Raw genomic sequence first — 14,814 nt, forward strand, 5'->3', positions numbered from 1 at the left:
TCGCACTCTGCGTGCTCTTTGACGGGAAGTGTGTGGGTTTGTTTTCTTTCCCGTGCTCGCCGGTGAGGATATTCCCGGGTTCTTCACGTCTCCCGTGAGGTCGCTTGGTTTGTGGTGGGAATTGTGATCGGGAGAGTCTGTTCTGAACGAGGGAAGGCCTCAACATGTCGGACAACGAGGATAAGTAAGCGCGTGAATAAGAAATCAATCTTTAACCTCCGGGGTGTTGGGCTAGTTCTCATTTTCCAAAGCCGATCCAGGGTGGAAGGAAGGGGTTGCTTAGCCAGTCCACCTGCAGTTGGGAAAACAGCCTCCTGGAACTGCTTTAAACCGAGCTGTGAGATGCTGCCCTGGATTCAACTTCAGTTCGTGATTTAAAGAAGAATGTTAATTTTCAGCTATTGTTTTCCCCTATATTGCTATGATTAATATTAACACTGTTTTTATTATTAAAATGTATATCCCACTTTCACTGTTAAACCAGTCCCAAAGTGATAGCTACCCATGCACGGATTTTGGAGTAATTACATAATAATGAGCTGGGCCCATGGTTATGGAGAAATTTGAATCCAAGTAGTAGCCTTACTTAAATAATTGTACTACACACTGATTTTTCCAAAAATATTTTTAACTGGCAAGGCATATTCTTTCTCTGTTCATCACTGAAACTGGAGAGTAATTACAGTCTCTGTATATAAATATATATAAATTTGGATCTGACTAAAGCTCCATTTAGCATGCTTTATTCTGAGAAGCTAAATGACCAACATTTAGATGTGGCAGTTGAAATACAGTTAAAATAAGAATCCTTTGTTTTATAATTTTGTCTTCTTTATCACCTGTCAATGAGGAATTGGGATACACCTAGTCAAATCAGACTTCTAAATGTGTTAATATGTATATTTTAATTAACTTTATACTTTTGCTCAAACTTCATCCTGAGCTGTTGGAAGGAATTTGAGAATAGAATGCATTCTCTAGATCTATGTTAAATAACAACAGCCATGCACATAGGTCATTTATTCATGTATTATTTGGCTCTAAATTCCTTAGAACTTAAGAAGGAATCAGTAGGTTATAGTGGTCTCTGAAGTTACAAATTTGGAAAGCCTAATAACTAGCTGTTGCTTATCACCATTACAGAGTACATTCAGGGAACAGAATTGCTGTAGTTTCCAAGTTCATGCCTGTTGATTTAATGACTTTTAAAAGATCATGAATGTTTCTTTTTTCTGGCTTGTGCCACAGAATTTGAAAGAAGCTCGTTTTCTCCAGCCTAAAGACAGAATTGTTCCCTTTTTGACTTCTCTGTGATCCATTCACAGCCTGATTTATAAACCTAGTGATTTTCCTTCCACATATAAATCAAGTCCAGTCTTGCATTGTTTTGGTCAAGATAGCTATAAGGTCAAGATATGGTATAGGGTTTCCTGCCTGAGCAGGGGGTTGGACTAGATGACTTCCAAGGTCCCTTCCAACTTTATTATTATTATTATTATTATTATTATTATTATTATTGCTACTACTACTACTATAGCTAATTGACATCAGCTGTGACATTTAGCTTGTAGTACTTATGGTGAATACTTTAGGGATGAAGGGTTTTACTAGAGAATTATCCATAAGTTATTAATACATTTCTCCTGTTAGTTTCGATGGAGATGATTTTGATGATGTGGAAGAAGATGAAGGACTTGATGATCTAGAAAATGTTGAGGAGGTAAGTGACTTCAGTTTGTGATATTCTAAAACAGCCTTCAATCTGGTGAATGATTTGAAATAGGAAGATATACATTTTATGAGTGAAATAGCTTCTAGATGTATTAGACTTCTGTCATTCTTAATCAGCAAAATGAATACTTTTGGAAGATTACATTTATGTATGTTATTAGGGTATAAATGAATATAGAAGTGATTTGAGGGAATTTATGAAAGGACTACTTAAAGGAGAAAGAAGGAGCAAACTGTTAAAGAGGGACTTTGAGAAAAGGTTATACAGTCCTTAGAGGAAAGTATGAAAAACAAACTCAAAATAACCTTACCATGATTTTGTTTGGTATAAGATGGGATAGAAAGAAACTTGGACATGTTTTCAAAAATTATGTCAGTCCTTTGAAGTAGGCCAGAAACTGGCAGGGATTCCAGGAATACTCTTTATCATAGTAAGGCAGAATAATAGAATCTTGAAAGTTTTGGTCATTTGTATCCCTCTTATCTCTCTCAAAGTCTGTTCTATGTTTTTTTTTTTTTTTTTTACCCAAGGCATATAATTTGTTTCTTTGACTAGAAACTAAGGACAATGGGAATAGAATACAAATTTATAGTGGTAACTTAGATCTGTAAAGTCCCAATGTTTAAGTGGTATAAAATGTGAACTTTAGAAAATGGGTTAGAAAATATATGAATTCATAGTTAATGCCTGTTTTCAAAGAAAAAACTTACCATCATGTATTAGACCTTTTACCTAATAGCATTCTTGTTGTAGAACCTTATTTAACATTTTCCATTCATATTCTCCATTGGTTTCAATTTGATGACTGCTCAGATGACAAGGCATACATCTCTGTGTGTTTACATTTGCTTTGCATTATTCCATAGGAGGGTCAGGAAAATGTGGAAATCTTGCCATCTGGAGAGCGACAACAGGCAAATCAGAAGCGGATCACTACTCCTTACATGACCAAATATGAACGGGCCAGAGTTCTTGGTACCCGTGCCCTCCAGATAGCGTAAATATATATTTATTTACTTACTCACCTTTTATACTAATGATTGTCTGAAGGCTTTTCCAGATTTCAGCTGTTTGCCTCCAATGCATAATGAAATTTCTTTGTAGATTTCTACCCTTTCTTCTACTTTGTCATAGTTATGGCTTGGTATTCTATCTAGATCTCAAGACAGCCCCCGATTGGTCAATTCCTGTGCTTCTTTTCCTTCCCACCCATCCTAGAAAAAAGGCAATTATTGCTTTCCCTTCATTGGGCATATGTTTGAGGACTAGTGACACACATCAGCGAATTGTAATGGAAATATTTCTGTAAAATGGAATGAAGCAGCACAGTTAGACAGGATTTCCCTGCTTGCACCATGATTCAGCAAAAAAAATACTGATGTCAGTTACCTTACCAGCAGGGTAAAGATGACACTAAGATGGCATCATACATTTCTATCTTCATGAAACAGTGAGCGCCCTGTCCTCTTACTGGGTTAAACTGGAAGTGTGGAACTAGCTTAATTATTTCAGTATATCATAAAAACATTTTAAAAGTTATTAAAGTAGAAAATTAAAATTATGAATACAAATCTTTTCAGAAAGATGTCTTTAAAGCAAAAATATCAGTTTCAATAATTGAACAGGAAGTGGCTTTCAGAGACCCAGTAGCAAAGTAAGCTCATCCTCAAGTTGCTTAAAGGCAAAGTTGAAACAACCATAGGCAAACCTCAGAGGATTTCAGTGACTTTGCATACCTTGATATGATTTGAAGTACACATTCTTGCATGCATCTGCAAGTGAGGATGCAATGGATATATACTTTGGATTAGAGAAGAGTAAAGTCTCTTTTTTAAAAATAAACATTTTCCCTTTATTAAATTAGTCGTTGATACCAGTTGCTCTATCAGAGAACTATTTTGCTATAGGTTTAGGCAAAATCTGAGCTTATAACAACTTCCAGCAGCTGAGGCTATATTTCAGAAAGGCTCTTTGGCAGAGCATGTATTTAAATTATTAGTGAGGTTTCATTAAAAATAGGCCATTTATTTTAAATGTTACTATGTACATGGCTTTCAGAGTTCATACAGGGACATATATGAATAATGGGAGGGGAAGGCTGCTAGCAGAATATTCCTATCCTGCAATCAAGAATTGGGCAGTAAGAGTGGTACAGATGAACTTTGGGATGAGCAACTGAAAACAGATCCATGAATAAGATTGTATTTTTGGGGTTACACAGTATTTTTCAGATTAAATCTTTTCACCATTCTGAAGGTGCTAAACAGGAAAATTTTCCTTTTTTGTGGAAAACTAAATATTTAGAAGAATTGGCCTCTAAAAGCAGATAGATGTTTCATTATCCAATATGTTCCCAGTATTGCTCCAGGAAGGAATGTAGTGCTCTTGAGCTTCTTTGAAGTATCTTACGAGAGGTTTAACAAGGCAAAACTTTACAGGTTGCCCTTGTTTATCAACTGCACATTCAGTGACCATTCAAAATTATGATGGCCCTGACAAATTAGGTTTATGACCAGTTCTTAAACTTACATCACAGGGTCCCTGTAGTCATGTGATTGCAGTTTGGGTGCTTGGCAACCAGTTTGCATTTATGATGGTCATCAACTTCTGGTCACGTGATTGTTATTTGCTCCCTTCGCAGCTGGCTTCCAATAAAACCAGAGAAACTGGCAGTAAGTTGCAAGCTGCAGTCATGTAACATCTCACTTAATGGCCATGGATGATTTGTTTAATGATTATAGCCAGAACTGATGTCATAACTCTTATGGTCACATGAAGTTTTACTTTACAACTATGTCACTTAGTGATGGAGTTACTGGTCCCAACTGTGATTAGTGAGGACTAGTAGCTGGTTATTTTTCTTCTTCATTTCAGTCGCATGGTAGACAGTTGCTTTGATAAGCCAATGGAGATTTGTTTGTTAGAGGTATATAACAATAATGTCCATGTGTGAGAATTTAGCCTCTCCTACTTTTATTTTTGTATTATATTCCATTTTATGCCCAGTCAGATAACCTTGGGTCAGCCACTTTCTCTCAGCCCTAGGAAGCAGACAGTGGTAAATTACTTCTGAAAACCCTTGCCAAGAAAACTGCAGGGACTCTCCAGGGTTGCTAGAAGTCAAGACTTGACTCAAAGGTACAACACCTCCCCCCCAACTCCAAAATGAAAATATTTAAAATGTGAGACAGCAGCATAGGTTTTCAAGAATAAAAACTCCAGGCTACTTACAAGTTTGACAGGAAACCAAATGGTATATCTTATTCTCATCTAACTTGATAACTTTTAATATCCACGGTTTACTCCAGTTGCAGTAAAAGTTTTTAAATCTTTTTTCCTCTCAGGATGTGTGCTCCAGTAATGGTAGAGCTTGAAGGAGAAAGAGATCCCTTGCTGATTGCAATGAAAGAACTGAAGTAAGTTGAGAAGTTTTATCCATGTGCAGGTGTGCGTAAACGGTTCCCTCTCTAATTAGATTTGGACATTCTACTTTAAGACAGGACAGGCTGTAGGGTGAACATGCTAGTTTCACTCTTCCTGTTCTTCCAGTTGTCCATCAGATCAAGATAATTTTCTGCACTCTGGAATCTTACTTACATGTATGGTTCTACATACAGTTTAAAACCATGATTTTTAGGACATTGATGAATGTCTATAAACAGTAGATATTTACTGCTACAGATGTTTGTCCTACAATTTGTAAGTGACAAAAAGGCAATTATTGGGAAGAGAGAGCTAGTTAATTTTATGCACATGTACAACATCTGAATACAATTTCTGTTGTCCAATAAGAGACTAACAGAGTGTTATATACAGTATTCCATTTTGTAAGTGCCTTTACTTTTCTAAGTAGAGGTAATAATACTATTGTTTTGCATAGGAATAAAATACTAGTTATAAAATAGTATTTTTATAATTATTTTTTGTCACATTTTCAGTACCATAATTTTCCCAGGTGCGTTAATTAAAAGCTTTAAAATAGTTAATGATTTGATTCCTGCCATCTCTGTTATTTTCCATAGAAGTATAATCACAATAGATGATTTCCCTTTTCTCAACACTGAAATGTTTCAGACTGTTATTTTGAAATTCAGAGTTTAAATAGATAATAATTTCTCTTTTTTTATAAGTGTCATTGGCTAGAGAACTATAATGTCAGATGTTATGTAGAAACTAAAAAAAAATGACAGTAAACTGTTCTGTTATAAGCACTTGAGATTCATGAGTTCCCATTATAGAAAGAAAGCTACTTTTTTCTTTCTTCATATTTGGCTCCCATTGTGCACATAATGCAAGATTTGTACATTATTTAATGGAAAGGTGTTTGTAAGCCCAAACATTAATGTAACTAAACTTGCTTTAATATTTACTTGAGCTATGCGAAGCTCTGACTAGTATAACCCCAATACAAAATCATAATGTGAGAATTTCCTTGAAAAATTCTATTCTGGTTATGGTTTCAGGACCATCCTGTTGAACTCCTATAACTTTTTAAAAATATTTTTATTTTTTAACTTTTCACGTATTGCAATTATAAACCTGACGTCCTGGAAAAATTCCAAGCTCACTAATTACATTGTTGACTTAAAAAGTCTTATTTCTATTAAACTGGATTTAAATTTCTTCCCTTTAGGTTCCATGTTATTCAGTTTGCCAAAGGTTTTTAATAGTTTATGTATTCCACTCAGAGCATTTTTTTTTTTTTTTGGTTTATGGCATTACACTATATGAACACTTTATATACGATTAAACAATGCGTATTAGAAAGGTCATTTGTGTGATCCCAATGTGGTCTTTCCACAGTGCAGTTGTACCCCTGTCTCTTAGGAAAGTTCCATGGAAAATTAAGATTCAGAAGTCCTACATTCAGATTATTTCCTGCTTAATTTCAAGAAGTAGGAAGGAACAGTCAATGATTTTCTGTGGGTGAATTTTTAGATTTGGTTTTGAAGGCTTTCAAATGTTTTATTACACTATTGGAGTTCTACTGAATACCAACGATTTAGTGTCCTTGGCTATGAATGTCTCTTTCTGTCCTCCAGAGCTCGGAAGATTCCTATAATTATCCGTAGGTACCTGCCAGATGGAAGTTATGAAGACTGGGGTGTAGATGAACTAATTATCACAGATTAAATGTCTTCTGTGCTCCAACTCGAACTTTTATAGAATGCACATATGGATATATATTATATATTGTGTAAATAAATACCAAAATCCCCCTATAAATGTCTTCGATGTTTCCCTTTTACCCAAAATAATGCTAAAGAAAACCAGTGGTCTTCCTTCCTTCCTTCCTTCCTTCCTTCCTTCCTTCCTTCCTTCCTTCCTTCCTTCCTTCCTTCCTTCCTTCCTCCCTCCCTCCCTCCCTCCCTCCCTCCCTTCCTCTTTCTTTCTTTCTTTCTTTCTTTCTTTCTTTCTTTCTTTCTTTCTTTCTTTCTTTCTTTCTTTCTTTCTTTCTTTCTTTCTTTCTTTCTTTCTTTCTTTCTTTCTTCTTTACAGTTCAGTCTTCCATTATCTTGAAGACCCAATAGGTTTAGTTCTGTTGTTTTTGCAGAGCCAAGCGAGGTAGCTGCTACCTTTCAAATGCTATAAATGCAAAGGTGGCACAGGAGAAGCTTCCTCAGTGTTCTATCTAATCATCATGTTATACGCAAATGATTTTAAAGTGATCCTGCAGCTGCCAAACTTCCAGATGTCCTTTAAGACAACTGAAAGACCCCTTTGCCTTCAACCTACGCTTTTTTCCAGGGGTCTGTAGCAGAGGAGGCATTTCTATTGCTTGCTACCAAACAGACATGCCTTTGTGCCCGGGAACAAGTTGCCTTGGAAACCCCAAATTTCCCCTCTGATCAAGGCTGGCTCTCTGGGCTTCTCAGGAGTATCACAGAGCAACTCTCATCAAATCTTCCATTGTTCCTTTTCCTGCCCTGACTTCTTATCAATCAACAGGATCCCCTTACAGTGGGCTGTTTTACAGCAAAAAGCATAGTTGCCTTGATGAGCTATCTAGAGAGAGTCAGCTTGACATCTGTAATCTATGCTTTATGGTACCTATGTATCAGTACATTTCTTTCCCACTCTATCTGGCATAGCCTTACTGTAAGTGCACGTTCATATTATGAAGAATTACACAATTCCTAAAATGTCAGGAAAATAAGTTTTAAATTTACATAAATAAGCAAACTCTATTGCAAAATAAACCTCCAAATCCATTGTGTCACTCAAATGGTAAAAGAATATTTTAAAAGTACTTTTGCAATGAAAATTTTTTATGCTTCTCAAGAACACTTTGCTTTATGCAATGAACTTTTTTTTTAATCTTTATAAAATAAATGTATTGTTACCATTGTTTTTTAAAAAAGAAATCAGTAAAGATTTTTTAATATACTCTACAAAGGCTTTGTAAACATCATTCCTATAAGTCAGGGGTCCCCAATTCCCAGTCCGTGGCCTGATGGAAACTGAGCGGTGCAAGTAGCGGGCAAGCACACGAAGCTCCATTTTGTATAAGCGGCTGGGGTGCGTGCGAAAACATCCCCTCCTCGTTGCAGCTGTTGCTGGTCCACAGCCGGAAAGGTTGGGGACCACTGCTATAAGTTATTAATGCATGTCGATAATGGTTTGCTTAAGATGCAAATTACCATATATGCCTGCGTATAAGACGACTTCCGGAAGCGCTAAACTCAGCGCCAAAGACGGGGATCGTCTTATACATCGAGTCGTCTTATATGCCGGAAATACTGGTAGTTTCCGGCGTATAAGACGACGTTCTAGGAATGCAGCTCGGCGATAAAGACGGGGGTCGTCTTATATGCCGGGTCACCTAATACGCCGGCATATACGATACCTTGCTTTTGGCTCTTGATGCATAATTTCTTAAAGTGTAATTTATTTTAATGCAAGTTCTTTTTAAAAATATAACTACTGCTTTTTGTATGCAACATTCCTGTATCTTTGTTTCAGATGTGGAGTTTTGGGAGAAAAACTAATGCTAACTAGACTCTGAAGAAACATTCCTGCTGGAATATCCAGATTTGCTCCCAATGTAAACTGTGGCAAAATTCTTTTATAATTCTACTTTAGACTTATCCCAGATCTGAGCTGATTTTTCCAGTGAGCTTGTGGAATTAGGGCAAAGGCTGCAGACAGTCCTAGGACTTCAGCTTACCTATTCTTGTCCCCCCCTCCCCCCGTTGCCATTTTATATATACGTTAACACTGATATATGCAAATGAAATTTATATTTGGAAATATAAATGATTTTTTTTAAAAAAAGGAGTAGTTTCAGAAATAATGTGAAATGGAAGTTAACAGAATACAACAACTGTCAACCAACAAAGGCACTGAAACCACAAGGAATCTGTCGTGTTTGCTGACAGCAACTATGCCAATAATAGGTTAATCTGCAGAGTTATAACTTACAAATCTCCTTGGCCTCCCCACTCCCTCTGGCGTTTAATCACGTTTGTGTGATGAAATTTCAGTAATGAAATGTTTCTTTGTGTGATCATTTTGGCATCCACAATGGAGCGCAGGTGTTGTTCCCCTGGTCCTCTTTTTAAAAAAAAAAAAAAAAAAAAAAAAAGCTTCTTTGTTTTAATACTCTCCCTTCCTCATCCCCCTTCCCCAACCCTTGCATCTAAATCAGATACAATTAAAAGGGTAGCAAAGGCTCTAGGCCAGCTCCCACCAGACTGGTAGGGGAATGTGCAGTCCCTTTGTGCCTAGCCTGTAAGCTGGCAAATGCTGGATCCTACTTTCTTAAGACAGAAACATGGCACTTTGGCATTAACTCCTGCAATTTATTGGCTAAGAAAGCACATCACCTCTTCTTAATCAGCTTTCCTTCTGAGGATGCACATAGAGAGCTCTTGAAGTAATCTGGAACAATCCCTTTTGTCCCTTGTGTGTGGTTCCTTTAGCTGTGACAATCTCCCTATTGGCAATAGATCATGTATTTCCAGTCTTAACTGTACTTCCCTAGAGCTATTACAAAAGTTCTTTCGGCTGTCCATCCCAACTTTGCCAAAGAGTTTTCCCATTAGCTTTTTCCTTATTTTCAATGAGCTTCCTCCAAATAGGGTATCCTCCGGTTGTGTGAACTCCAGTTTGGAATTTTCAAAAAAGGCTATGCCAGTTGACCAATTTTGGAAATTGGCACAGCTACATTGGGGAGGACATAGAAGGCCACACATCTTTGCCTTTGCTTGAATATCCCAAAGGCAACTGTTTTAAATTGCAGCATTGCATCAAAACCCAGAACTCTGGTAGATTTTTTATTTTTCCCAAAGGGAAATTTATAGAATGAGACAGGGCCTTTTGAGTGGTGGTACCCTCTTTTTGAACTATTCCCTCCATGATTTTCAACTTGTGCAAATGCTGGTATTTCTCCTTCGTGTATAAACTTACTATTTGCACAGATGTTTCAATACTTTAAAATGGAGTCAAACATTCTTGCTTTGATATTTTTTTTTACTGTTGTTTCATTATTTCACTATATTACATTAGTAGCTTTTTTTTACTCTGTTTTTGCCTTTTCTGTATACCTGAGTTTCTCATCCTCACCCACTTTAAGATGTATGGAGTTCTATCCCAGAATTCTCCCAGCCAGCATGGGTATAGAATAGAATAGAGCTGGAAGGGACCTTGGAGGTCTTCTAGTCTAGCCCCCTGCTCAAGCAGGAGAACCAAGTATCATTCTTTATAATTTAGATAATTATTTAAACATGCTTTTATGCTTAAATAATTATCTACCATCAAAAGGATTTGCAAGAATAAAACTTTGCAAAGGAAGCTTCACCCTTTTCTGTGAATCAAATCTCTTTTATTGGATATCGAAATGTCCATATAGATGTCCAGAATCTGGGACACAGAGTAATGAGTTTAAAATATAGGAAGACAGATGCCTTCTCTATCAACAATGAAACATGCTATCTAGAATGGTGGACTGCTTTTCACAATATATTCAAATTAGGACTGGAAACCATATGACTAGGATGCTTTAATTTGGATTCCTTCACAGGAGGTTGGACTTAGAGGGCCCACACACCCTCTTCCAATTCTAATTCTATGCTTCTAGTCTTTAGGATTTGCAGTAAGAGGGGTGAAGAAAGAAGCTATGGGTGTTCTGATCTAAAATGAAGTATATCTTAAATTAATTCATTGGTCAGCTGAAGATATATATTTGTATCGATGTTATCACTTTCCTATTAATCTCCTCTTGTTACTGTCCTTTACCTAGGAAAGTTCAACTCAGATTGCTTAGGGATCACTGAATCATCTGGTTAAATAACTCCTAGTGCCATGGTAAACATGGCACAAGTTGCCAATTGTTGGGAATTTAAAGCATTTGGCCAGACATTTAAACAGAAGCCTAGAGCCAAAGATTTCCATCAGAGTCAAAGGAGATAATGTCAGGCCAAATGCACAACCCGCCCACCATTGCATTTTTTCATGTGCCCCCACACAGAATAAGTCAAAAGGTACTCTGGTATGCAAAATATGGCAATTTCTGAATTGTAAATATTATCTTGGAGATATATATATATATATATATATATATATATATATATATATATATATATATATATATATATATATATATATATACACTTTTCTTTTACTTTGCAACCCTTTGAAAAATGTATTATCTATTCCTAATCTTAGAAATCTTGTGGAATGAAACAAAGTTGGGGGAGCAGATGAAAGTGGGAATTTGCTCCTCCTAATTGTTAAGTACCTACCTGAGAAATCAGGAAGGATCAGTTGGTTTCAGGGATAGAGGGGAAGCTTGAAAGTCAATTTGCGAAATTCCCAAAATAGAAATGGCAATAATGGAGATGAAAGAAATAGCTAAAGTGATTTGACAGCTGCTTGACGAAGAAGGCCCACTTTTTCTCTCAAGTAAAGGGCTGCAAATCAAGTGGGATGGTAAACTGGCTGGATAAATTGAATTAGAATGGTTTAATTCTAATCTCAGTTAAAAAATATATTTAGAATTTAAAATTATACAGTCAACCTGTTTGGCTGCATCACGAAAAGGATCCCTCATTAATGTGATGCAGTTGATTTATAGAATGTATGCCACAGAAGGATTAGATACAGTTCTGTAAAATCAATTATAGTTATCCTTGGAAATTAAAGATGTTACCTCATATTCAAAGGCAGCTGACTTTAGAATAGCAAATGTAATAAAAGAGCTAGAAAAGATGACTAGGTGCGTGTGAATATCCCAATTGGCTTTAACAGACAACCATGGAACTGGAAAAGTACAATAAAAAGGGTGCTTGGAATGTTTAACTGGAAAGACCAACGATTCTCATCTGGTCCATTGCTGGGTGAAAAAAGTGGGAATTGTAGTTCTGATTAGGTGTGAAAAGACAGGTTGATCTGTTAACAATGCACAGGGAGAAATCTATGGCTAATAAGGTGATGTGTAGCATACTAGGATTTTTTCTCTCTCTTAGCCAATTTTGGAGGGGTATGAGGCAGAGCATAGACCAAAATAGGAAACACACATTGACATACATAGCTAAAACATTTTAAGTTTATTACTCCATACATTTGATGCAAAGTTAATGATGCTAGGACAACTTAAGTTTGTAGCATTGGGGACAGGAAAAGATGTGCTACTTGCATAAATAAGGGTGCATAGCAGTTAATAGATTATAAAGAATACAGCCATACTACGTGTTCCTTTTCAAATACCATAGAGAAAATATAATTATCCATAGCTGAACATGGAAGTAAGCATATATAAGTTCATAATGCAGGGCAGGCAAGCCTCAGCTGTCTCAGTCTAAAGATGTTGGGAAGAACAAAATGTAACCGTAACATACAATACTATATAGCCCACTGTTTCTCAACCATGGCAACTTGAAGATGTTGGCTGGAGAATTCTGGGAATTAAAGTCCATGCATCTTCAAGTTGCCAAGATTGAGAAACACTGCTACAGCCAGTAATGGCCTTTTCTCATGGACTTGCATAGCATCTGTTGTTTCTAGGGCATTGACGTTTTCATGCTTTTACATTTCAGCCAACAGGCATGGTAACACACTCCTCAGTTCATAGCAGATTTTGATGAATGATTGAAAGGTACCAAATGATCAGCTAATATTTTTACTATCTTTTTACCATTTCTGGGTACCATTTGAACAATCTGTCTCAGGCACCCAAGCATCTTGAGGTGTTTCATGAAACGATAAGATTACATTAGTTAATGCTATGGCAATTTTGATCTCTAATGAAGCATGTAGGAAAAACCATACTGACTTGCTCTCTTTCCTCAATTTCCCTACATCCACAATATACACACTCATACACGGAAAACCCATTCATAAGCATGCCAGAAGAAAAAACATTGGCTTTGGCAGGATATCTTTTTGACTATTAGAAGGGTAGCTGGGAGAGTTAGAAGGCAACCATGAAGAAGTGGGAACAGATTAGGAATACAAAATGTTCATTACCAAGAAGGAAAATTCAGTCTACTTTGCCATTTATGGTCCAGGGACCAGCAGGTGTGCACACATGAATGAACTTACATGCAAAGTTGGACAGATCATGTAATACAGTTCCTGAGTCCAATGTACTGTGTAGTTAAGTCTTAAGAGAGCCAGACAGCAGAGAGGTGATGGAATAGATAGGCGGAAACAGAGATGCCAAGTACAACAGGAAAAGCAAGCACAGGGTGATCTTCCAATGGAGAACTAAATTTCATGCATGTGCAACTCTGAAGCACAAACGTCCTAGAGCTCTGTCCACAACAGCTGCGTTACTGGATTTCTTCTGTAACATATCCACCACAGCGTGCCCAGCTCTAGCCATAATTTACCCATAGATCGTGGCAAAGTTATGGTTATTGGTTTCTTTCTTAAAATATCAGACTGATAGTTTGGACAGTTGAGGATGGGGGAAGAGAAGGGAGGAATTATCTCTCAATTTTATTCTTCTTGTAATTACTTTAAACTCTCAATCTGCCTTACAAAAACCAACCATGACTTGTTGCTCCATGCCTAGAATCACCCTCCTTTAGAAGGCCTATGGGATCTTGAAAGCCACTCAGGGACTGGGAGTAGGGGGGGTGGTTGGGAACCTTCCTCCAGCCAGGTGAGCCATCGATAACTGTGGTCATGATAGACATCCCCGGATATTCTGTGGATTCTGGCGAATGGATGACACCAAAAGACCTTGGAACTTGGAGGCTCATCTTCTGGGGCTGATTCTTTGGAGCCTTTCCGCTGCTGCTTTGATCACTGCTCCCCATTCCCTAGGGTCTTGAGAGGGTTGTATACACAGGCTGTTCCCAGTGTGTGGGACTGTGGGACTGTGGCACTGAAGGGGCTGGGTCAGAGATGGCAGTGTACAGAGGACGCTGAGAGGGCCCCATATATGAGAAGGCTGAATAGAGACCAGAAGCCTGACTAGAGTGGCTGTAATAGGGTCCTGAAGGTTGGTGATCAGGATAATCAAACTGGGGCCTGGATATAGAGGGAAAAGCTGAGCCATAATGGGGCAGACCGAGTGATGTGTAAGCTAACTGGGAAGTGGAGGGTTGGTCAGTATAATGACCCCCTGGAGTAGAGCCCTCTGTTTTTACTTGTGTCTTCGAATCTACCACTGAGGATGTGGCAGCAGACAAAGAGACTCCATGCTGCTTGGAGATCCAGGCAGAGTGTCCACTGGCTGCAGCCAGGGCACTACCAAGGCCATAACCAGCAGCTGTGGCATAACCCCCCACATGGCCTGGGTGAGCAGCGTGTCCATTTGGTGGAAGATATTGATCAAACTCGTTGACATCAAAGGGCTCCATATTGGACATCACTTCGTGGCTGATCTCCCCGATATCCACATTGCCAAAGTCGATGTGAGGCTTTCCTCCTTCCCCAAGGGAACGCCCATCCCGTTTGGAGTCAGCCTTACCCGTCTGGAGCTCCGTCTTCGGTGTAGTTGGTGGAGTGGGAGGTCCATGGCTCTGACCTGTAAGGTTGATATCACAAAAGAAGGAAGAGAGATAGTGTGTAAACTTTTTACTTTATACAAATCTGACTTTATGTTTGAATTGGATCCTTTCCAGGTTACCAGA

At 37.8% G+C, this 14,814-nt stretch overlaps 2 protein-coding genes across 5 annotated transcripts in view; one reads left to right on the forward strand and one right to left on the reverse strand.

The window, feature by feature from the left end:
• The first annotated feature begins 24 nt into the window (after window positions 1-24).
• POLR2F (RNA polymerase II, I and III subunit F) overlaps window positions 25-14,814 on the forward strand; it is a 14,984-nt gene continuing 194 nt past the window's right edge. Inside the window, exons 1-5 of one of the 3 annotated variants that reach the window (XM_039333533.1) lie at window positions 25-184; window positions 1,651-1,720; window positions 2,599-2,729; window positions 5,077-5,148; window positions 8,696-9,317. In XM_039333533.1, the coding sequence (XP_039189467.1) occupies window positions 165-184; window positions 1,651-1,720; window positions 2,599-2,729; window positions 5,077-5,148; window positions 8,696-8,738 (336 nt within the window). In that variant the 5' untranslated portion in view covers window positions 25-164 and the 3' untranslated portion in view covers window positions 8,739-9,317. Of the gene's footprint in view, window positions 185-1,650; window positions 1,721-2,598; window positions 2,730-5,076; window positions 5,149-6,774; window positions 6,955-8,695; window positions 9,318-14,814 lie in introns of those variants that run through there. The other 2 variants (XM_039333532.1, XM_039333534.1) reach the window with 2 other exon arrangements.
• Window positions 12,261-14,814, reverse strand: part of SOX10 (SRY-box transcription factor 10) — a 25,128-nt gene continuing 22,574 nt past the window's right edge. For both annotated transcript variants that reach the window (XM_039333526.1, XM_039333525.1), the window contains exon 4: window positions 12,261-14,708. In XM_039333526.1, the coding sequence (XP_039189460.1) occupies window positions 13,999-14,708 (710 nt within the window). In that variant the 3' untranslated portion in view covers window positions 12,261-13,998. The remainder of the gene's footprint in view (window positions 14,709-14,814) is intronic.

Source organism: Crotalus tigris, unplaced genomic scaffold (assembly GCF_016545835.1).
Source record: "Crotalus tigris isolate CLP2741 ecotype Arizona unplaced genomic scaffold, ASM1654583v1 scf7180000024506.7606697, whole genome shotgun sequence".
Taxonomy (NCBI): domain Eukaryota; kingdom Metazoa; phylum Chordata; class Lepidosauria; order Squamata; family Viperidae; genus Crotalus; species Crotalus tigris.